The sequence below is a fragment of the Paramormyrops kingsleyae genome, chromosome 6, assembly GCF_048594095.1.
Source record: "Paramormyrops kingsleyae isolate MSU_618 chromosome 6, PKINGS_0.4, whole genome shotgun sequence".
NCBI lineage: Eukaryota > Metazoa > Chordata > Actinopteri > Osteoglossiformes > Mormyridae > Paramormyrops > Paramormyrops kingsleyae.
In genome coordinates this window covers 18,781,633-18,803,693 of record NC_132802.1, presented here as the reverse complement: position 1 = coordinate 18,803,693, position 22,061 = coordinate 18,781,633, and the positions used below count along the sequence as shown (strand labels likewise).

The window sequence follows — 22,061 nt, the reverse complement described above, 5'->3', positions numbered from 1 at the left end:
TTGAAGACTATGGAGAGCATGGAACTGAAGAATCTTATGTATGTGTATATATATGTGTACACTGATACACACACACACAAATCATTGTTCACAGCATAGCAAAAATTACATTTGTAATATAAAATTTAGCAGGTAAATATTAAAGACATGCTGGTATAACATTAAAAATGAAAATTAATTGCTATCTGCAGGTGTACCTCATACAAACTGTTTTGGTTTCCAAGCCCGCACCAATTACAGTGTATTAGTGCACTTCTGCACAAATTATTTTACTCTAGCTTTCACAATGAATGACTACAACCTCGACTATATAATAAACTCTTTAATAATTCACCTCATTATTGGTGTAACATGCTAAAAACATTAAGTATTGTTTTATTTTTAAGTTCTGCCACATTAAGACAGAACCAGACATTGTTAAAAACCTTCCAATAAGTGCTGCTACTTTTGCAGAAATGTGCGAGGGATCTGCAGGTGCCTCACCCCGGAGGTCAGAGGACATACTGTACAATGCGATGTCGCTTCTCAAATGGGGACCTCGAACCAAGACTCATTCAAATATCACCCCTAACAACACAACTGCACCGCAAGCTAAGTTTTGTAGGCTGTAAATTCACAATAAGTGCTTGGAAGATGGGAAGATGGAAGAAAAACGTGGGATTGAATAGCTTATTACTGATGTCGTTAAATGATACCAGTTCAGAAGAAACATTAGCTTTACTTAATTTCAATGACTCTGACAGAAATACAGATAAAGGTCTGCATGGTCAGCTGTAGCAGTTATGCAAAACACGTTGGCTTACAACTGCCTGAACTGTTTTCCCTAAGGAAAATAACACCCTAGAGCCACTAGAGGGCACTAAACCCAGTTTAGTGTCTCGGCTGTGACAACACATAGATTTAGCATAATATGTGCATAAACAGGCCATCGTGAGAGTCTCTGTATGGCAAGAACCAGCTGGATGAGGAGCCAAACTCAGAGCCATCCTTTTCTCTTTTATACACTAAATTGCCTAAACGAAGAAAAACATACAGGATAAAAGGCAGATCCAGGGCCTATGCGTGTGCGCTGGGGGGGGGGGGTTAGACTTGCTACCCACTCCCCAGCCAGAGCACTCATGGTCGGCCGTGCAGCTAAGCAGAAACAGAAGTCAGAAATAGACGCCTGAAACAAAAATAGAAGCACAAAGGTCAGTCACCCGCTTTAGGCTGGACTCAGCTGGTTTAAGTGGGATTTTTTTTCTCTCTAAAACTCAGCACTGTCCTTCAAGCCTTAATAATGGGGTTACTGTAGGAAAATGCATTGCAAAGGCAATCTGTGCATTGTGGAAGTGCACTGGCATGTTGTTCAGTTTGCTGGCCAACTCATGGCTCGCCAAACCATGACATTCATACAATACCCTCCTCATTTCAAAAAGCCATTTTCAAATTATTCTGCACAATGAAGTAAATTACCTACTGTAGAACTTAAGAGTTTTGCACTAGACGTCACCCTCCGCCACCTCACACGGCTACTCTGATTGACCTTAGCCCTGATGATTTTTTTCTTCATGTGATCCTCTGACATGTCCCTGACTGGAAACCAGTGCTTGGCCACTTAAACTCCACAGCACTATACAGTGGCAAACATTGCACTCACCTCCAAAGTCTTTGCAGCTTCCATGATATCCTTGCACGGCAAACTCTTACAAAACTGCTACGAAAGATTCCACATAAGGCTGCAGTACTTTGATTGGATGCAGCTTGATTATTATTATTATTGTGATTATTATACAAAAACAGCTACCAACCAATTCTCATGAAAGCTGACAACGGGAAGTGATGTAATTTTTTTTTTAAAAATACTCCAAATACCCAAAATGCATTTGGTTTACAAAGCCCTTGTGTACACGCCTACCACTCTGGTGCACATGCCTAAACACGGAGTGGATGAGGAACTCCACTACTACAATTTTCACCATTTTCCCTCCAATATGCACATACAATAGGGTACAATATGACCACAGCCATGTCATGGCATTCATGGTATAAATGGCATACATGGTATAAAGGGCATACACGGTATAAATGGCATACACGGTATAAATGGCATACACGGTATACATAGCAGTGGTTTTGAAACATTTTAACTGGGCTTTTGTTTGTTTAGCTTAGCACTTTTCTATCAAACGGAATTGCGCCATAAAACTCACTAAATCACCAGCCCTGTCCACTAAGTGAAATTAAATTTGGTAACAGATAATACATTTAACTTAATTTTATTAAAATACAATGGATAAACAAAAATCTTCACCTAGTTTAAAATAAAACTTAATTTCTGAAAAGAACAATAACAGAAAAAAAATATATATATATAAAAAAATAAATGCAAAAGAGAACAGTCACAATTTCATGCTGACGTGTCTCCCACAGGGCCACAACCATCAACAGACAGCTGGGTAATCGCTAGAGCCCCCCATAACAAAAACCAAAATATAAACCAGTGCTGAGGGGGGAGGAAATCAAACTACAGCTCTGGAGGTATTTACAGTGCGAGTGCTGCTACCTGCACTGCCAGTGCCACAGAACACCTCTGCTCATGGGAACCATCTGGAGGTATTTACAGTGCGAGTGCTGCTACCTGCACTGCCAGTGCCACAGAACACCTCTGCTCATGGGAACCATCTGGAGGTATTTACAGTGCGAGTGCTGCTACCTGCACTGCCAGTGCCACAGAACACCTCTGCTCATAGGAACCATCTGGAGGTATTTACAGTGCGAGTGCTGCTACCTGCACTGCCAGTGCCGCAGAACACCTCTGCTCATGGGAACCATCTGGAGGTATTTACAGTGCGAGTGCTGCTACCTGCACTGCCAGTGCCGCAGAACACCTCTGCTCATGGGAACCATCTGGAGGTATTTACAGTGCGAGTGCTGCTACCTGCACTGCCAGTGCCACAGAACACCTCTGCTCATGGGAACCATCTGGAGGTATTTACAGTGCGAGTGCTGCTACCTGCACTGCCAGTGCCACAGAACACCTCTGCTCATGGGAACCAGAAATATGGTACAAGTGCAAATGGAGACAGAAAAAAAAAAGGGGGCATGGGGCGGGGGGGGAGGGGTCATATGTGGCTGAACATTATGTGTGTCCATCAGGTCAGTTGAGTTTTTCTCCACGCTGGGTCTAGGCTTGTTTCTGCTGATCCTGAATACTGTGCAATATCAAATGATACATTTAAAATATTTCCAAGGAGTAAATAAAGCAGGGAAAACAAAGCTATACTTCATATTAACTATGGTCACCCCTCCTTCAGTGTCCCGCCCCCGATGCTCTTGGCTGCCCAGGCATGTTCCTCCGGTCCCCTCACATGTCCCATCGCCGTGTCTCTGTTGAGTCCATATCCCCCTGGTTCAGATACTCGGCCGGCACAGGGGTGCAGAGCTAGAAGACAGGCAGCCTGCTGGCGGTGAAGGTGCAGGGGTTGATGTCCTCGGTGTGCGAGGCGCGGTGGAGCGAGGGCTCCGAGGTACTGCGGTTGATCTTGGGCAGCGAGTGCTGGAGGAGCTCTATGGAGGAGAGGATCTGCAACACACCACCAAGGAGCAGTGGGAGAGAGCACCATCATCCGGGACACATCAAGCACAAAGCAGGCCAGTACTGACCAGTAGGGGGCAGACAAAGATACTAAATGTTATGACCAGTGAATTTCAGCTGATACATTTCAGACGTACCAGCCTGTAATACCAGTTTTTGGGTCATTCCTCTGAAGTTCGAAACTGGTTGGAACTAGGTCACAGAAACGACGGATGGTGCTCTTTTGGAGAAAATCAATGCAGGTGGAACAGGCTTAACAAAAAAAATGCACTTCCTCAGCTAAGGAGGGCTCACCTGTGGGAAGAGGGGGCGCTCGTCCTTCAGCTTCTTTATACAATCCGCCACCAGCCTCTTCATGGATTTGGGACAGTTTTTATACAGCTTGCTGAGGTCTGGGGCTAGGAATCCTCGACCCACCATAAAGATAATCTGGGAATGACAAGACTGCGTCATTTTATCCCTGGCGATTACATGACCGTAAGGCAGCTGCCGACCTACAGAAACGAGGGCCCTGGAAGACCCCTGAAACACCAGGACCAAGGCAAGAGAAAAAGAAAGGTGTGGCTCCCTGTCCAGTCCCGCCTGAAGATTCCATCCAGAGCATCACAAGGGGTTCCTAAGCAACTAATTGACTTGGGGCAAAAAAATACTTTCCCCAAAGCGACTGTGGCTGCTCTAAGGCGAGTCAGGTCCCTGGTCTAATTATAAATGTAATGATATTAGCCTCAGTCGTTACTGCCTCAGACGTGTCAGATTACTCATGTCTACGCACACAGCTTTACATGTTAAATGTCCGAGCAGGGGCCTCTCCAGTGACAAACTAGTTTAAGCAATGGGTGTGTTAGGGTAGAAATCTATGTCATATCCCTTTGGTCTTGCAAGTGGCAGGCAGGGTGGGGGTGGGGGGGGTGGGGGTTAGCCTCCATGACATAAATATAGCTCTGTGGTGAGAAAGCCCAGGGAATGCAAACCAGCTAGAATTCTGGAGGGCGCCTTTGAGACCGAGTTTATCTCTCATGCTCATCACTGGCACTGGCGTGTGGCTTCCCTGTACACTGATGGACTGATAAGTGGAAGGTCAAAAACGAGCACGTCAAACTGAACAAGGAAAATTACTGGCATTTGCAGACGAGCAGGAGAGCACGCACTTGTTCCTACGACTGCTATGGTTTCCTCCAGCAGTCCAAAGACATGCAGTTAGGCTAATAGGCATCTCTAAATAGCACCAGTGTGTGCTCCGTGCTGGGTCTGCCCCTGCCTCGTGTTATACGCTGCCAGAGACTGGCTCAATGCCCCTAGTTGAAGGATAGACGGATACAGGATAAAACGCAGCACATAACAGGGTGAAAGACATTTGTTTACACTTTTGCTGGTGTCATACTTCGTGATAAGAATAGTCACAGACTCAAAACAGCACAGAAAACAAGAGAAAAACTAATGACCACACTGTATCCATGGAGAATGAGCACTGATGGCTGTGCAGTGAAGTAAATTAACCTTACAGTGTTGAAAAGGTCCACTATAGGGTCTAAGTGTTCATGGAACCAGTAGGGGCCAAGGATTGAAGCCAGTGCATGACAAGGACAAACAAGGGGCAATGCAAAGGCACCATGTGACCAGTATGTTTTTGGACAGGAGGAACATACTGTATACAGAGAAACCGTCATTTATACAGGGGGAAAACACGCAATAATTATAGTAGTAATAGTACGACCAACACAGGTTCCACTGATTGTCCCCAGAATTACCTGATCTCTATTGGCTATGTGGGAGTATGGAAGATCCCCAGCCATCAGCTCGAACAGCACGATACCATAGGAGTACACGTCTGACTGGAAGCTGTAGGGGTTGTTGTCCTGCATGCGGATGACCTCTGGAGCCTACAAAGAAAAGGCATGAGGAGCTTAGAGTGACGCACCATCACCACGCAGGAGCTGAAACACCTCAGCACCACCTAGGACCAAAGCAGTCTCCTCACATTTGGAGAACAGTCTTTAAGGCATTAGTGCATTCATCACAATGCGACTTTAGAAGATGCATATCCATGCTTTTAAATGAAAGGCTCAAGACAAAGTAATGGAGGGGGGAGCTGGGTTACGGCCAGCTCAACTTCCTGTTTAGTCCCTGGTTGAGGCTGATAAGTGCTGCAAGGTCAAGGCTGCTTTCGAGGCAAACGGCAATATCTCTGAAGTTAGAACTACAACAGTCTCTAAATGAGCTTTTCCCCCATTTGCCCGGGAGACACAGGGCATGTCACCACCTTGAGCTCAGGAAGGTCATTCGTTATTTTTAAATACAAATAGATGCGACAGAGGGGACATTTTCCTAGTAGTTCTTAAGGAGACCATGGGAAGACGTCACACTTCTGGAGCCTCACCATCCACAGAATGGATCCTGATGGCTGTTCTACTTGCTGGGAACCACTCCACCTGGACTTCACTGTGGCCAAGCCAAAGTCCCCAATCTTCACTGTCAGGCCTTCATGTAGGAATATGTCTGTGGGGTCATCAAGGTACAGCACAGGTACAGAAGAGCACAGCAGAGCATATTGCAGCAAGGCTCATTCTACTGGCACTAGCAAACCGCAGATTTGAAAGCCCATGCGTTGCCATATTAACACATGTAGTAAAGAATACAAAAAGGATACTGTTTGATTTCATGTCCCGATGGATGATGTTCTTAGCGTGTAGATAGCTGGAAGGGAAACAGAAATAAAAGGCTACATCAAAGATTAAAGCAAACCCAACTTACTTCCAAACCTCAAGTGACCCTCTTAACACTTGGAACACTGAGCTGTGTTTTTCATGTCAGTATGCTGAGACAGACCGGGGGGGCTCTGGGATGCACGTAACCGAAAGCAGACTCACTCCATGCCCTGCGCCGTCTGCCGGGCGATGTCGATCAGCTGAAACATTTTGAAGTTGGTCTCCTGGACATGCAGGTGCTTGAAGAGGCTGCTGCCCTCGCACCATTGCGCCACGATGGCCAGGCTGTCCTTCGCCATGTAGCCCATGAACAGCAGGATGTTGACGTGCCTCGTCTTCCTGTAGACAAAGAGAGAGGAAACGAGGGAAGGCAAACGTTGCGCCGATAGCGGCCTCCAAGAATCCTGCATGTGGCACGTTACTTAAAACATGGCACGATATTTGTCATATGGGGGTCAGGAAAGAAGGGTCCGCTGTGGATGCATTTATCAATATCTCTGAGCTGGCCTCTCACCTCAGGACGGCTACCTCATTACGGAAGGCCTGAAGCTGCTCTGGAGTGGGATCCGTGACCTTTAAAATCTTCACTGCCACGTCACCTGTCAAAACACAAGCTGCTATTTACTCCGCTAAGACTGCAGATGTTTGTAACACTTTTTTTTTTTTTAAAAACCCAGCAAACCCAGAATCTCAGCAAGGACTCCGTAGTGTGCCAACATACGGCATCAGCTCTCGGACGCGTGACGGACAAATTCCCAGAGTGCTTACCGTGCCACTTCCCTTTGTACACAGTTCCGAAGGAGCCAGAGCCAATCCGAGATAGCAGGACGACCTCACTAGCTTCTATCTCCCAGTAGTAGCTGGAGTCCCTTTTGTCCCTGGGGCGCTGGAGAATATCAGTAAGAAACGGGTCCTGAGGATTGAGGTGCTCTCACTGGCTAAGGACACACAAGCTCTTGGGGCAGCTGAGCCTGTTAAGGGCTGGAATTAAATGGAGCAAAGTATGAACTTACAATTCGGTGCTTCTCCTGCATGCTAGAAGAATGTGACTTCTCCCTGTGTGTGGGAGCTGGGGTTTTGGACTGGGACCAGCCAGTGGGGCTGTGACTCTGAGGGCTTCCTGTGACGGAACCAATAAGGGAATGAAGTTCTACTTAGCAGGAGCCCCGCAGCTTGCGGTGACCCTCCCCAAGCAGAGCACTGGCATTTAAATGGCTCACCTGATTCATAACCTCGAATCGCATCCTACAAAATTTAATGAGAAAGAAAGAGAAAGTAAAGAAAACATTTGGAGGTCACAGCATTCAGCAACAGCCAAGAAAAACAAAAACAGCACCAACAACTTTACGTTAAAAAAATCAGGACAAAATAAGGCATAAAGAGTCAAGCGGAAAACAAGCACTTAAAAAATTCTGAAAGAACAAAGTTTTCTCAAGTCATATAAGAATATTTAAGAAAATTGTAAGCACAGGATGGCAAGAGCCTGCAGAACATGTTGTGCTCCTATTATAGAGGGTATTGCTTCATTTTAATAGTTTCTGGCAGCAGGCTACTCACTACGCAATGCCTTGGGTATGATCTTAGAAAAGGCTGATGCCAGGCGCAGCAGTGGAATCCAAGGAGGAATCCATAATGGAGTCAAACGGTCTAGAGCAGAGGTAGACACTGCAGACCTTCTCTGGCAAACATCATTACAGGGAAGGTTTAAAGACCTTCTCCTGCAATGATACGTGGCAGATTTGGGGATGGGGGGCTGACTTAGAGTGGTGTGATGGTGCTCTGTGCAGGCTTCAGCAGTCATGGCCGAGAAGCTAACAATACCTACTCTTCTCTTGAGGCAAAAGCGACGACACCAGGAGCTGGGAGAAGCATTCAGGTAATCTAGCTACTCTCCAGCATATCACCGCACACAGAACAGTGAAGAAAGGAAGGAGAAAGGAATGAAAGCAAGAAAAGAGGGAACACAAGCTGCCTGAGATGTATTAATACTGAAAATTGTCCCAAAATTGAATGTCTCAAAAAAAGCTCAAGCGTCATTTAAAGATGTTTTAAAAAGCATAAATAAAATACACATAGCCACAGAAGAATATAACAGATGGGTTAAACTGAAAGTTCTGAAGATCAACATGCTGTGTGACTCAAACATACATGATGTTCCTGAAAATGCCACAACTTTTCAGTTCAATGGGAGGCATGGCTTCTATAAAATTCCCAAGATCATACACACAGGGGCACATCTGTACATTTACCTCAATCACAGTGCTGTCAACAGCAATGTTGGTGCTGATGTGGACATTGGGGGTGGACGTGGACCTCTGTCTCTGTGACAGAGCGCCTCCTGGAGGTGGGTAGCATACGTTGTAGTTGAAAGCATGCGGTGTAGAATGCCGGTGTTGGGAACTGAAATATAATTGGCAACAGCGGAACTTTGGTAAGAATCACCTTCCCTTGAAAACATTTTTATACAATGTATTACAAAAATGTATAAAACCACCTTTTTAATAACACTTGAAAGCTTGCAAATCTTTTGGGAAATTACCCCAAGTGCAATTTGTTTGTAGAGTCCCTGCTTTTCTACAAATTATTAACCTGTGCTGTGCCCTCTTGTACTTTTTGAATGGCTACTTGACTCAATATGCATGCGCAAACACACTTCTCTTGGCGCAAACGCTGAAATAAAGTTCACTCTGGTTCGTGAAGTTCCTGGGGTTTGGTTCTGCTCTTGGGGGGGGGGGGGGGGAGTACCAAAACACTGAGGCAGCATAACATAACCACCAGCTGGATGGGTTGATGTGGAAATACTATGAAGGAGAGTGGCTCACCCGACCGGAAACCGCGAGAGAGATTCACGCATGCGGCGGGAAGTGTGAGGAGGGACAGATGGGCCTCCGCTCTCCCCAGGAATCGAAAACGAACTAAAGAAGAAACAGCAGCAAAGAAGTTACCTGCCCCATGCTCAAAAAAATCCAGTGATATAAAAACCAAGTACAAAGACCCATGTGGGCAGTTAGTGCCATTCTGTTGTGCAAAGGAGAGCTGGCAAGACTTACAGAAGCTGCCGGATATTGCTCCAGTCGACACACATGGTGGGGACCTTAGTACTGCAGTGTTCATGAAATTTGTAGCCACACGTCTGGCATCGAAAGCCATTTAAAAGGAACTTTTGGCATATGTCACAGAAGGCTAATTTCAGGAACGTTTTCCGCACCTGCAAAAGAACCAAGTATTGCGAATTAAGCCCCCTCTCAAGGGGAGTAAGGCCATTCTGATTGGACTGCATGCTGAACTTGAGGTGACTCACAAAATTATGCGTAGTCAAAGGCACATGATCCAGCACTTCCACCAGAAGCTCCTCCCCAATAAGTGTGGTAGAGTCTGTGTTCCAGTCCATGCGGGATTTTTTGCTGCGCAAAATGAGAAATTCGCTGGGATAACCAAGTAGGCGAAAGCCAGTTATAACTATACATTTCGTAATAACGAATATGTAATAACTCAACAGAAATTAAACTGAATTATGATAACAATAACGATGATGATGACAATAATAATAATAATAATAATAGGGTAATGTTGCAATATAAAATTATAATGCAGCCTCTAAATTTGTAACATTTTGTCGTGTTATTACATAATGAGGTGTTATTACATAATGCAGTGTGTAACAATGCATTACGTAATAACATTGTATAATGTGACAAAAAATTGCTACATTTTGTGAAATTGTTACATAATGCATTATAACACCAGTTCTGTTCGAAATTCAAAACTCTAACTGCAAGGAAATTATATGTCATTTTAGGAATGAGCTAGAGGAATCTCTAGTGTATCTGGAGCGATCTAGTTTATTCACTCATCATCAGGATTTCAACACTGGCACATGCCATTATGCTGATTAGAGGGAGTACTCAAGAGTTATTAGTCATAAAGTGTCTCTCACTGTCACTGCCCTCTTCTCTATTAAGTAAGGAACAAATGACAAAGTATATAAACACAAATATGTTTTGATACCACTGCCTAGACATGAAACTCCTGGCAGCTCCAATCTCACTCCCCTGAGCTTCGGGACATCTTGGGGGAAAACTCTTTAATAATAGGAAAAAGAAAACGAAGATTCCAATTGGGCCAGTGGGAGCTGCCCCTACCTCCTCTGACCAGGATGGAGCTTGAAGACAGCACAGCACTGTGGTTGAAGTCCACGCACCACAAGTGCCTTGATGAGGCAGTTATGGAGCGTCATTCCCGGGCGAACATTCACCTGGGGGGGGGAGGAAACCAATGATCACCCAAGACACATTCATGTTCAGGGTCAAAGGGTCAGTACTGCCCTCCACACCGTATTCAATAAACGATGTTGACTTGTTCACTAGGATTAGCGCAAAGTGTAGCCCAAGCTGCAGGAACTCACCACTGTGCGCTGTTTATTGGGCAGGTAGACGCGGATTGTGCTGCTTGTCTTGGTGGAGTCGGGAGATTTGCCTTCGTCTGATGAGCGCCGACAATAGGTAAAGCCTTGGTCAATGGTCGGGGACATGCAAGGGCCCTCAAAGATAGAGTCCTTCAACCCAAACCCATTGCTAAGGGTCTTTAATGCTCCTTGGATGTGCTCCATTAGCATTACACGCTGGCCTTACAAATCTTTAAAAGAACAGACAAAAAGAAAAACAGCAGTGAACATTTTACCCAAGGCATCGCAAAACAAAACAAGACCATGTGACTGACAAAATATGTTGTAAACAGGAGCAATTACAGATGCATCATTTTAAAAAAATACAAACAAATAAGGGCTAATATATTTTGTAAGACTGGTTTGTTTTAAGTTACTATATGCAAGAGAGATTATGTAACTCAGTGAGTTTACTGTGAAACAATTTATATATCAGGAAAAAACAGTAACTAGGTGCCAAGCAGGGCTGTGGAAAGCTTACTTGATGTTTGTGCACAGACCTTAAGGTAATAAGCTACTCCATGCCTCTAGATGAAACAGCATAATTGTAAGGGAGCTATTGTTCTCAGAGTCACTCTGGTCAACACAGGACAAAAATATTCCTGCACAACATAATGAAACTCTGAATTCAGCCATTCACCCTAGAATAGTAACAAGCTATGAGTCGTCATTAGTGTGATGTCACAGTTATCGGGCTACCCTATATTATTACATGCGTATTTGCAAAAACCTTTTCTGGTTTCCTCATTTTCACACATAGTACCAGTATCACAGTTTTACGTGCTGAATTAATAACACTGCTTCAGACATTCCTCACTTAACGACCGAGTGACTAGGTTGTTAAGCAAATTGGTCGATAAGCGAGGAGCCCCCCCTTACCGATATTTCAGGCAAACTGTACTGGTAGTGGGATTGTGTCAGCCATCTTTAGAAATTGTTTTAATGTCACCTTTACAGTAAAAATGTTATGATACATGTATAAATGTTTATACAGTATTATACTATATACTGTATTAAAGAGAATAGAAGAAATCAGCGCTAATATACATTACTTATGTTTGCATAATACAGGTAATCAGAGATTGCAAACGCTAGTGTGGTGAATACTGACCACCTGCGGGAACAAGACTGGGAATGTGCAGGTGTATAAAGGAGGCGGAGCTCTGCAATATACTGGGGAGCAAGACCATGCACGGCCGTAAAAGGCATCAGAAAGAGTTCATACTGTATACAGAGAGGGACAGGTAGCTGGTATGTGTGGAATTTTCAGTGCTAGAGAGAATTCCAGCTGCAGAACTTTGTATGTGTTGTAATACAGAGTGTAACTTAGCAGGAAGACCAAATAGAGAATGGCAGTAATGGAGACGGGAGGAGATGAGGGCTTGAATGATCGCTACAGCGTCTGTGTTGCTTAGCATGGACCGGACTCTGGCCGTATCGACAAGATAAAAGAAAGCAGACTTGGTGAGTGAGCTACTGTTAGCATTAAAGGTGAGATTAAAAGAACACCAAGGGTGCAGACATATTTAGAACTATTAACCAGAATAGACATAGTTTAGAGATTGGCCAATAGTTCTTTAGATCAGAACATAACAGTCCAGAACCTGTTTTTTGGGGTTAATACATCAATCGGAATCTATTGGAATAATGCTGACACTGAAAATCTGTTTATCGGGGGGGGGGGGGAGCATTAACTAGCCGGTTTTATAGTAGAAATATTGTCTCGAGGCCTACAGTTTCAACTAATGATGGCTGAAGAATAACAGGAAATGTGAGCATCATTTAGAGCAGACCGATATTTTAGTATATGCTCACTGTAAGGTAAGGGACATGCACTGAAGCCTGTTTTTATAAAGCCTACCGTGCTTGGCCCCCAATAATGACAATGTTGCTGCTTTACTTACCCATTAAACTTTCTTTGCTCATCTCACACAATTATATTTACACATTTCTTATGATACAAAATAATCTAGAACTCATATCTAAAATATTAGGTCATCAAACATATGTGGCTTAGACTCATTCTTTTTTACTTCATTTCCCAATTCAGGTTTCAAGCTTGATTCTCCAGCTGGACTGTTAATGCCAAGAGAACCCCCCCCCCCCCTTCAAAGCAGCAAATAACCACTACACATATCTAATAAATAATTTAAATCACCAACCTAGCCCACCCTCCAACAAAGTAACAGAGGATCCCATCTGCAACAGGCTGCTTGTTCAAAACAGAAGTGAAAACAAGAAACTAACAAAACAGCAAAAAAAAGAGAAACTCGGCACATTTAAATGAATGAGGCAGGAACACATGACATGAGAGAAGAATGACAGCATCTAGCTGTTAGGAGGAATAGGCAATAAAAATGAGCCAAAAATGGATACCAAATGACTATTGGTATTGGAATTTAGATCTGCAGCATCAGTCATAACTGGTTTGTTAATGACTATTACGCACTGTCACGTCGTATTGCAAGCTTGCATAATGTGTCAGGGGTTAGGATGCAAAAAGCACATGATGGTAAGGAGGAGGATAGCGTGCAACCTCTTAGAAATAAAACACAACATGTATCAGAATCACATTTAGACAAAGGAAGCCGATGTCACTGCGAGTAGCAGCTCACTATGCCTGTTCCACATTGTATTCTAGCAGGAAACTGCTACACACAAAGTAAGACATATTGCAGGTAGTAACTTTGCAGTTTTCTTGCTATTACCACTCATTGCCAGCTACAATGCAGCTTTCAAGTTTGATATGAGTATCCTCTATTTTGTTTAGATATGACAGAAGTTCCCCATTTCTCATTTCATCAGTCTTATTTTTCATATTCCATTTAGCATATTGCAGTTTTTTTTTTAAACTTCTCACGGGAAAACTTGATATGGCAGTGAAATTACAGTAGTTCACTGACATATCAGCATGTCTACGCCATAAAAATTTGCTTACAGGGAAACAATTTTCCATGTAACAAATTGTATAAAACTCTGTAGTCCCTCATTACATTACCTCAAATGTCATGCAATGTTGGAGGGAGTCAACAACACTAATTATATGCTATTTAATTGACTTACTTTTAAAATACATATATGAATTTTAAAGTAACTGTCTAAGACAAATATTGTAGCAGAGAACTACATATTCCCCCATTTCACAATGATTTAATGCGAAAGGGAAAGTCAGAGGTCTGACCTCAGTCCCATGCAAATGTATGTGTGCATGTGTGTTTGTGCTTTGTAATATTTCTTTCCCTTGGTGCTACATTTTTCTTTGTTTTACTATCTGACCTCATTTTGACATGGTGTGGGTGCCTGACGAGTCCGTCCTGCCATTTTATGACAAACCACTGTCTTTTACGATACATAAATAAAAACTGATAGGCCTATATTATCAAGCCATTTCAGATGTAAAAATGTATCAAATATAAGATAAAAAAAACAGATAGATTTCCCAAGACCTAATACAGATAAGGGTAAAAGCAAAGCTTAGAGCCAGAGTGCAGAGCTTTTTATGTGGTACCCCTGGAGCGGTTTTTGGTGTTCAAAGCTGTGCTCAAGCGCCCAGCAGGGGGTACATAATCACTCTGGGACTTGAACCAATGACCTTCCAAACACAAGTAGAGAGTCCAAACCCACAGAGCCACACACTGACCTGAAATTCTTCCAGCAGCACTGAGGAACATTCAGGTGATCTTAGAACAAATGTTAGACAGCAATTTATTATTATTATTATTATTATTATTATCATGTTGTTGTTTTTGTAATAGCACCATATTGCAAGTGGAGATAATTCCACTGTCAGGAGCAGGTTTCCAGGTTTGTTTTTATTTTTCATATGGCAGGACAGATAACGCCCCACTTAACTCGACCATCTGACTCCAATCAGCTTCCATTTATGGGGTCATTATCCAGGAGGTTCACATACTTTTTCCATCAACGACCTTGATTCTTTTCAACAAAGGCAAATCACCTGAGATATGCAACCCTAAAAAAAACTTCGAAATCAAATTACCTGCTGCTATGAAAGAAATACTAAGGCTCCGGAGCTTAGTGTTGACGTGTGATCATGCATTATTGGTAAAGGGTCCCTAGTTCTGATCTATTTTCTTGGGAGGGTCCTGTGTCGAAAAGTTGAAAAACATTATGCTGTGCTAAACACGCCTCAATGTACTGGCAAATATCTCAACCATCCAAAAGTTAAATCAGTCCTTCAAAACACATGTGTTAATCAGAATAAAAGCCTTTCATGCAGTCCTAATAATACCAAAAACTTAAACAGGTACTCCGGCACAGAAACACATGGCACTGCACGTCCCACCTGTCAACTTTCAGAATTGCACTTCAATGACAAACCTGGGAGTGACATGATCAACCAATCTTGCACAGAATCGCAAGTAACGTACACACAGGCTAAACCTAACCCTAAACCTAACCCTAACCCCTTCAGGGCAGGCAAACACATCTGTCCAGGCTTTTAGAAGCAAATGTCCCAATGAAGCAGGGCTGGGAAAAATGCTGGTTGGATACAACAGAATAAGACCTGTGTACTGTAAATACAGCCTATGTACATAGCGTGTTTTAACGTTTCCAGTCTGGTTTTCAGTACAAACACGACTCACCCTTAACTCACAGACCCAGCCTTTACACTAACTTAGGTTTTAACCTTTATCAGAGCGCAACAAAAAACGCAGGCACACCTAACTGTCAGGAAGATCCCGATGATATCTGCGATATTTCTTGGGTTTCCATGGCTATTGTAGTTTCTATCTCTGGCTACTGCTAAGGGTAAGTCTTAAAATTATAATATGAGGATAATTAAGGCTGTGGTTTAACGTCACACATATACAATTCTGTTATTAAGACTTGCTTATTTTTATATATATGCATGTTTTTTAGCAACTGCCCTGACATATTCTGAATAGGCCATTTTGTCTGAAATTTGTGGATTATTATTTTTATCTTCTCATATTGTGTCATTTACAAATGCACCACAAGCTTTTGTTTTCTCATGAGGTGGATGTCAATTTAAGGCACCAGGCACACGCACAGCGCTTGCCGCCCAAACCACCAAACCACCTTGCATCTAATGGACCTGAAGCAGCACGCTGTGCAGTTATGCATCTACCAACACCGACATATCAATCCTGCACCTATGGATTTCCTACAGTAATAAACTTTACATTTATGCAAATTGCACTTTCTTTCACGAAGTCACATATTTAATGCTGTACAAATACTACCTGATTTTTTCACACTCTGCGTCGTAATAAAGCAGCTAGTTAAAACAAAAATTGCATATTTTATAGCTCTTTATTACGTCTTATGCGGGTTAGGATTATTTTTGTCATGACGTGCTGTGTTTATGTTTCGATTTGTAACTCGTACTGCAAGCCTTCAAAGATTAAACGACACTAATGCTCTAAAATAGCTCATCGCGTATTAAAAACGACACAGTGGCCAGTTTCATGCGCTTCGAAGGAACATTTAATGTTCGTCTTTAGGGAAGAGTTTCCGTATAACTTCGGAAAAGCTACTAAGTATATAGGATAAGGGGTAAAACACTTTCACTTTACCCATCTTTTCATATCCCTATATGCAACAGATAACTGAAACCTAAAGCTCGATATAACTTAGGGACTTTAAAAAGCTTCATATTCAAACAATGCAGTGTAATTAGCCCGACTTTCGGAACTTTAAATAAAGAGAACTAAGTCTGGAAACGTCGAAAACGTTTCTAGTTTCCAAGAATACGTTTCAACAAGCATCCGCATTTATAAATACTCAGATCTTTATGCCAAAAACGGTACAATAAATCAGTATAAGCCAAGAGGCTATTGTTGTCTGATCTTGACAGCGACTTAAGGCCCTTCAGCACGGAATCTAGAGCAGCTTCTATGTAACAAAGTTACAAAGCTAATGCAGTTAGCATACTTACATTAAAACGTTAGTGCAAAGCGCCGATATCCGAAAAAGATCACGAAAATAAACAGCAGTTATTGAGCACTTACCAAAACCAAAGATCGCTGCAACCCCGCCATACGCAAGAGAAAAACTTGCAACTTGGTGACATCATCATATTTAGAAACTCACATTAGACGAAAAAGCATAGCGGCCAGCCCAATGCAACACACAAAAACACTTAAATACGACCGAAGCGTGTAAAACTTTGCTTAGTCCTTTGCACTTACAAAAAACTTCTATATCTGGTGTTTTCTCTCTGTATGGTGTGAAACTGCAATGTGCAAATTTAGGCTAAAATGCAACTAGATTAGCAACACCTTCTGAGTGTCACATGTGATCTCTGGCTAAAAAAGGCTTACACTCCAACCACCCAGTGCTATCTTTGATCTGACAGATTATTTTATGTCCGCACGATCACTTTTTGGCTTTGGCTTTTTTTCGGTCGTCCTGATTTCTCACTAAACACATTAGTCAGCACACGCCGCTTGGTGACGCTTCTGAAAATGTGAAGCGACTCCGAGCGTAACGCGTCCGTCTGACGCCAGTCAGTGAAATCGGACACCTTGAACCCAGTAGCCAGACGGAGGCCCAGTACTGTACCAGTACATTTTAGCAGAACACCGCGTTATATTTTGGAATTTCGCCTGGTGCCAGGTAGTTTGGTATGCGTAGGTAATAATAGTTCTCCAATTTTTTATTTATATATTATGATTATTTAAAAGATTATTTATAAATCCGGGCACAGGAGAACAATTTCATCTACAATTTGTGTTTTAGAACCATATTTCTACAATAATCTTGTTTCATTTTAGGTTGCTCACTAAGGAAACCTAAAAATGAGAATATACAATATCCAGGGGTTCTGTGTTGGTGTGATGTTAGTTTAGTCAGCCCGTCCTAAGCCAGATCACTGGCATATCCAGGACTCTTGTTCTCACTGTGACAGTGGACAGCAGCAAGCAGAGTAAGGCAATAAAAGTGGACTTCACAGTACGTAGTCTCACATGTATTACCGTAACAGACTTTTCTTTTCCACAGACTAGTTTTAAGTAATCTGTGGTCTCTAACAGACCAATGCAATTTGTGTGTAATGGAGATACACCACTATAACAATCCATTAATGAACTACATACTCCATCTGCTGGCAAGGATAACACATTGCAGCACACATGATTTCATTTTTAACAAATGATTACGTTGAAAACATATATCAGGGGTGGGCAATCTTATCCAGAAAGGTTCGCTGTAAAGGCGGGTTTTCACTGGAACTCCCTAATTAGGTTACTAGTTAGAGGACTGATTGGCTGAAGAGTCCTCACACCTGGGTTTGAACAGCTGCCCTAAAGGTTATCCCAAAAACCTGCATACCCACCGGCCCTTTGTGGATTAGATTGCCCACCCCTGACACACACACACACACACAGAGTGTCCTGTATTAAGAGGACATAACGTACAGAACGTAACATATGATTGTACAAGATATCAAGTCAAACACTTCATCATGTAGTGAGAGCACACTAGTCCTCATATCTATTGAGTTTGATTAGTCACAAGCTTGATTAAGCATTTACAAATCTCTATTTTTCTAAATATATATTGGTAAATGGACTGCATTTATATAGCGCTTTTTTACTACTCTTACGAGTACCAAAGCGCTTTACAGTTATGCCTCACATTCACCCATCCATCCATCCACACTCACATTCACACACCGGATGCAAGGTGCCAACCAGCTCACCGGGAGCAATTTGGGGTTCAGTGTCTTGCTCAAGGACACTTCGATGGAGTCAGGAGGACCCGGGGTAGCACTACCTCCTGCACCACAATCGCAATTAATAAATTGTGGTATATTTTTATAAAACATATGTGAGTTTGCATTGAAAGTCGCAGCATCCTATGGGAGGCCAGCAAACAGGCACTGAGAGCCCAGCTCGAGCTCGGTCAGTTCGGCCAGTACTCACCTGAAGAAGCTCCAGTAGATGCCAGCATGAAAGACACTGGTCCCTTTGTGTAGATAGTTGAGACAGATTGGAGGCCTATCTAACATAGTTAACGTGGGCCAGCAAAAGCCACCCCCACCCTTTTCTAATGGACAATAACACTGTTAGTAGGAAACAAGCTTTAGACTGCGTCTGCATATTGCATAAACTAAAGGCCTTAGTATTTGAAGTCTCCAGAGCTATCTCTAATTAACATTTTTTTCCCTCTAACTGCTGATATTTTTTTTTGTAATTTCACAATATAAACAGCCCCGATAAGCACTCACAAATTGCCAACCACATCTCATCAAATAACAGGGGAGGACTAATACAAGAAGCTCACATGCAGGAGAGTGGAGGCAAAGGGGAGGGATCGAGGGCCATCTCGGCAGATTTTTAAGGTGCACCCTTGAGTTCCCGTCCACGAACTGCCACGTCAGAGGTTAGGGAAACAAATGCTGGATAAACCTCTCAAACTGTAAGAACTGGGCAACAAAACAAATGACATGTTATAAATATAGCAACAATGCAAAGCAATACATTGTAAAACTTCTGCCAATAAATAGAAGAGCAGCTTCATGCAAATATTTGCCTGAAGCAAAAAAAAAAAATTTTTTAATAGTTCAGAATACTTGTAAAATTAGGTGAGTAGTGATGTGCTTACCAGAATTGGTGCAGACCACCTTAAGAACTGTATGTGGCTGCATGTTTCCAGTTTATTGATCTGGTGATCTAACACTTAGGAAGGATGGTTCAGACGGTTGGCTCCATTACTAAAATGTTTTGCTGATAAACACAGTTTCCAGGACAAAATGTTCCTGAGTAACATTAGGATGGTTACACTGAGTCTACTTGAGTTGTGCCTATAGCCTATAGGTTTTTTAAAAAAAATTTTTGACTAGAACAAGAAATTGTTGAAGTAATAAATGCATTTTATATCATGAATAAATATTATCCGAGGCTTCTTGAAAAGATCTCTGACTAGGATCGCCTGCAATCCAAAATTTTCATAATCAGATATTTAAGTATAACCTGACATTTAACACATGTAAAACATTGGATAACCATTTACTTTACTGCTGTAGTGATGTGCAGGGGCATGCTGTCAATAAGCAGAATTTATGTTCTAATTTAATTTGACTTTTTAGAACAGACATAGAATGATGTCTATTAATTCTTTAGCACAATGCAGAAACATAAAATAAAATTCCAGAAATGCTATCCATTGACAAATATTTTGACTTTAATGATTGCAGCTAGTGCTCCAAGTTAATTTGAATTTGGTGACAGTTTTATTGTTTACCCAGTACAATATCTGCAGTGTTTATTTTTTACAGTACAGCATCTCTAATGACAGGATTTGCCTTAAGGCATTACAGCTGGGGCCTTCATAAATATTCAGTGTTACTTTGTGTAAAGGTTCAGTAATTTAACTAGCAATCAATCTTCTGCTCACATTATGCTCAATTTTCTTATTACCTGAATTAAAATGTAATTTTGTTCACTTTTAGCTTCACCTACTATTTATATTATAGCATGAATATATGAGTAGGTCTCATGAATTGAGAGTGCGAGGAATGACCAGTTGGTGCACCATGCACCAGTAATAACAGATGACGGAATCTAGTCATATTGATCAATACCCTATTTATAGGCTGTATTATGTACCTTTATAAATCCAAGACTTTGCATCAGAAATGGTACATGGTTAAAATGGTAAATGGTTACAATGTCATTAATGTTTCCATGAAGCATTCCCTACAAAAATAATGTAATACTGAGTAATACATAAGGTATATTGGTATGATAATGGTTGATTAATCATAATATTAAAATGATATATAATATTTGAAACTGATCAGTGTATAATATCCATTCATTCATTTTCTAGGTCTAATTGACTGCAAAATAATGGAGTCTCTCCTAGGAAGCACAGGGCACCAGGCAGTCCATTATGAGGGACATGCTGACCTACACCATCATATCAGAACGAAATATTAGGTATGGTCAGTGGCACAGAGGAAACTACCATAACATTTTCTAAGACGTGCGAAAGAAATGAAAATGAATTAAGTTGTGCATGCTTCTTATCTGAAAAGCACACAAATGTACTACTTTTAATTATTGAACAAGTGATTCTGTTTTAAAAATGAATTCAGGGAAAGAAATACCAGGGAATATTTACCAGAAACGACACCAACAGTGGACTTCCTATCTGTCAGTGGACTTCCTGTCTGTCAGTGGACGTGCCTCACAGTGGATCTGCAGCCAGACCCTTCTTCTGAGGATCAGCCCCTTTGTTATGTCAGTTCCACTAGTGGCCAGCAGATGTTGCTGGTCATCCCAGGGCCTTTTGAAAGTCCCCCCCCCCCACCCCAACCATCCGGATCCAGGATGTAACATGCAGACACCCAGGACCACTCCTTGGGACCATATCTTTCCCAGTCAATAAAATAGTGGAGACCCCCCTACAGCAACGAATGTCCAACAGCATATGCCACCTGCCAACAATGCTGTTGGAATTTGCAGTTCTCAGTCTTGATGAACAAATTGTTTTGGACAAGGTATTGAAGAATCTTACAGCCATGTTACATGTCATCCCATTCACTGCAAGAAAAAATCAAAAGATCATCAAGGTAGACAAAAACAAACTGGTTCAGCATGTCCTGTTGTCATTTATCATATTTTGAAAAATGGGCAGGATATTGGTCAGACCATAGGGCATCACAGGGTACTCATAGTGACCAGTAGGCATAAAAGGCCGTATTCCACTCATCACTCCCCCATATCCTTACTAGATGATCGGCATTACGTAGGTATAGTTTAGTAAAAACATTACCCCCCTGACGAAAGATGTCATGACACTCACAATGACAGCAGAGTAGAAGTTCAGTTGAACATATTAACATATAAATATGAAAATAAAATATAAATATAAAAGATCAAACCTCTTGAATGTAACATGTGACTGGAAGATGCAGGCCAAAATTGTCTGGGACCTCACATTTCCCAACTGGCTGCCAAGCTGAATGTCTGCCAATAGGAGGAGCAGAAGCAATGAGGGATGAACCTGAGATGCTAGGTGCCAAGGGTGAACATTATGGAGATGTTGTAGCCCGATCAACAAGACATTGATGAAAGAGGATTCTCCCCATGTTGCACAGACTTGCTTTGAGTCATCTAGCCTACTCCTGCAGTGCAAATGCATGTAGGTAGGTAATTTGATCCTCAAAAATGGCACACGGAGTATGATGGTATGTTGTGCTGGTATATGAGATGGACTGGCCTTCCATCTGGGGTGTACATCAGCCTTGTCCTCCGTGCTGCCCGAAATAGGTTTTAGCCCCACCCCCTAAACCAACCCAACCCTGACCAGGATAAGCAGTTAGAAGATGCATGTACAATTT

General features: G+C 42.2%; 1 protein-coding gene and 1 long non-coding RNA gene across 6 annotated transcripts; one reads left to right on the top strand and one right to left on the bottom strand.

Annotated features, from left to right (window-relative positions):
- Window positions 1–302: 302 nt before the first annotated feature.
- On the bottom strand, window positions 303–17,195 carry raf1a (Raf-1 proto-oncogene, serine/threonine kinase a). 5 transcript variants are annotated; one of them, XM_072713795.1, is made up of 19 exons: window positions 16,903–17,195; window positions 12,889–12,935; window positions 10,688–10,917; window positions 10,425–10,537; window positions 9,584–9,686; window positions 9,333–9,490; window positions 9,105–9,197; window positions 8,532–8,682; window positions 8,108–8,167; window positions 7,503–7,527; window positions 7,296–7,402; window positions 7,051–7,168; window positions 6,797–6,881; window positions 6,445–6,621; window positions 6,225–6,271; window positions 5,955–6,073; window positions 5,326–5,457; window positions 3,872–4,006; window positions 303–3,565 (listed from the first exon to the last, which is right to left on the bottom strand). In XM_072713795.1, the coding sequence occupies exons 3-19, from the start codon at window positions 10,895–10,897 to the stop codon at window positions 3,425–3,427; spliced, it is 1,974 nt and encodes a 657-aa protein (XP_072569896.1). In that variant the 5' UTR covers window positions 10,898–10,917; window positions 12,889–12,935; window positions 16,903–17,195; the 3' UTR covers window positions 303–3,424. The 5 variants fall into 5 exon arrangements, with proteins under 5 accessions (XP_072569896.1, XP_072569895.1, XP_072569894.1 ...); XM_072713794.1 differs by lacking the exon at window positions 12,889–12,935; XM_072713793.1 differs by lacking the exon at window positions 12,889–12,935 and having other exon boundaries at window positions 16,723–17,194.
- Window positions 15,388–20,995, top strand: LOC111840303 (uncharacterized). The gene is made up of 3 exons (XR_002837383.2): window positions 15,388–15,499; window positions 20,546–20,655; window positions 20,814–20,995. It is a non-coding gene; the product is annotated as an uncharacterized lncRNA (long non-coding RNA).
- The last annotated feature ends 1,066 nt before the right edge of the window (window positions 20,996–22,061 follow it).

Coding starts and splice junctions, on each gene's coding strand:
- raf1a (XM_072713795.1), bottom strand. CDS start 10,897: ATGCTAATGGAGCACATCCAAGGAGCATTAAAGACCCTTAGCAATGGG. Junction 9,198..9,332: donor AGCAATATCCGGCAGCTTCT/GTAAGTCTTGCC, acceptor TTTCTTCTTTAG/TTCGTTTTCGATTCCTGGGG. Junction 4,007..5,325: donor ACATAGCCAATAGAGATCAG/GTAATTCTGGGG, acceptor TGTCATTCCCAG/ATTATCTTTATGGTGGGTCG.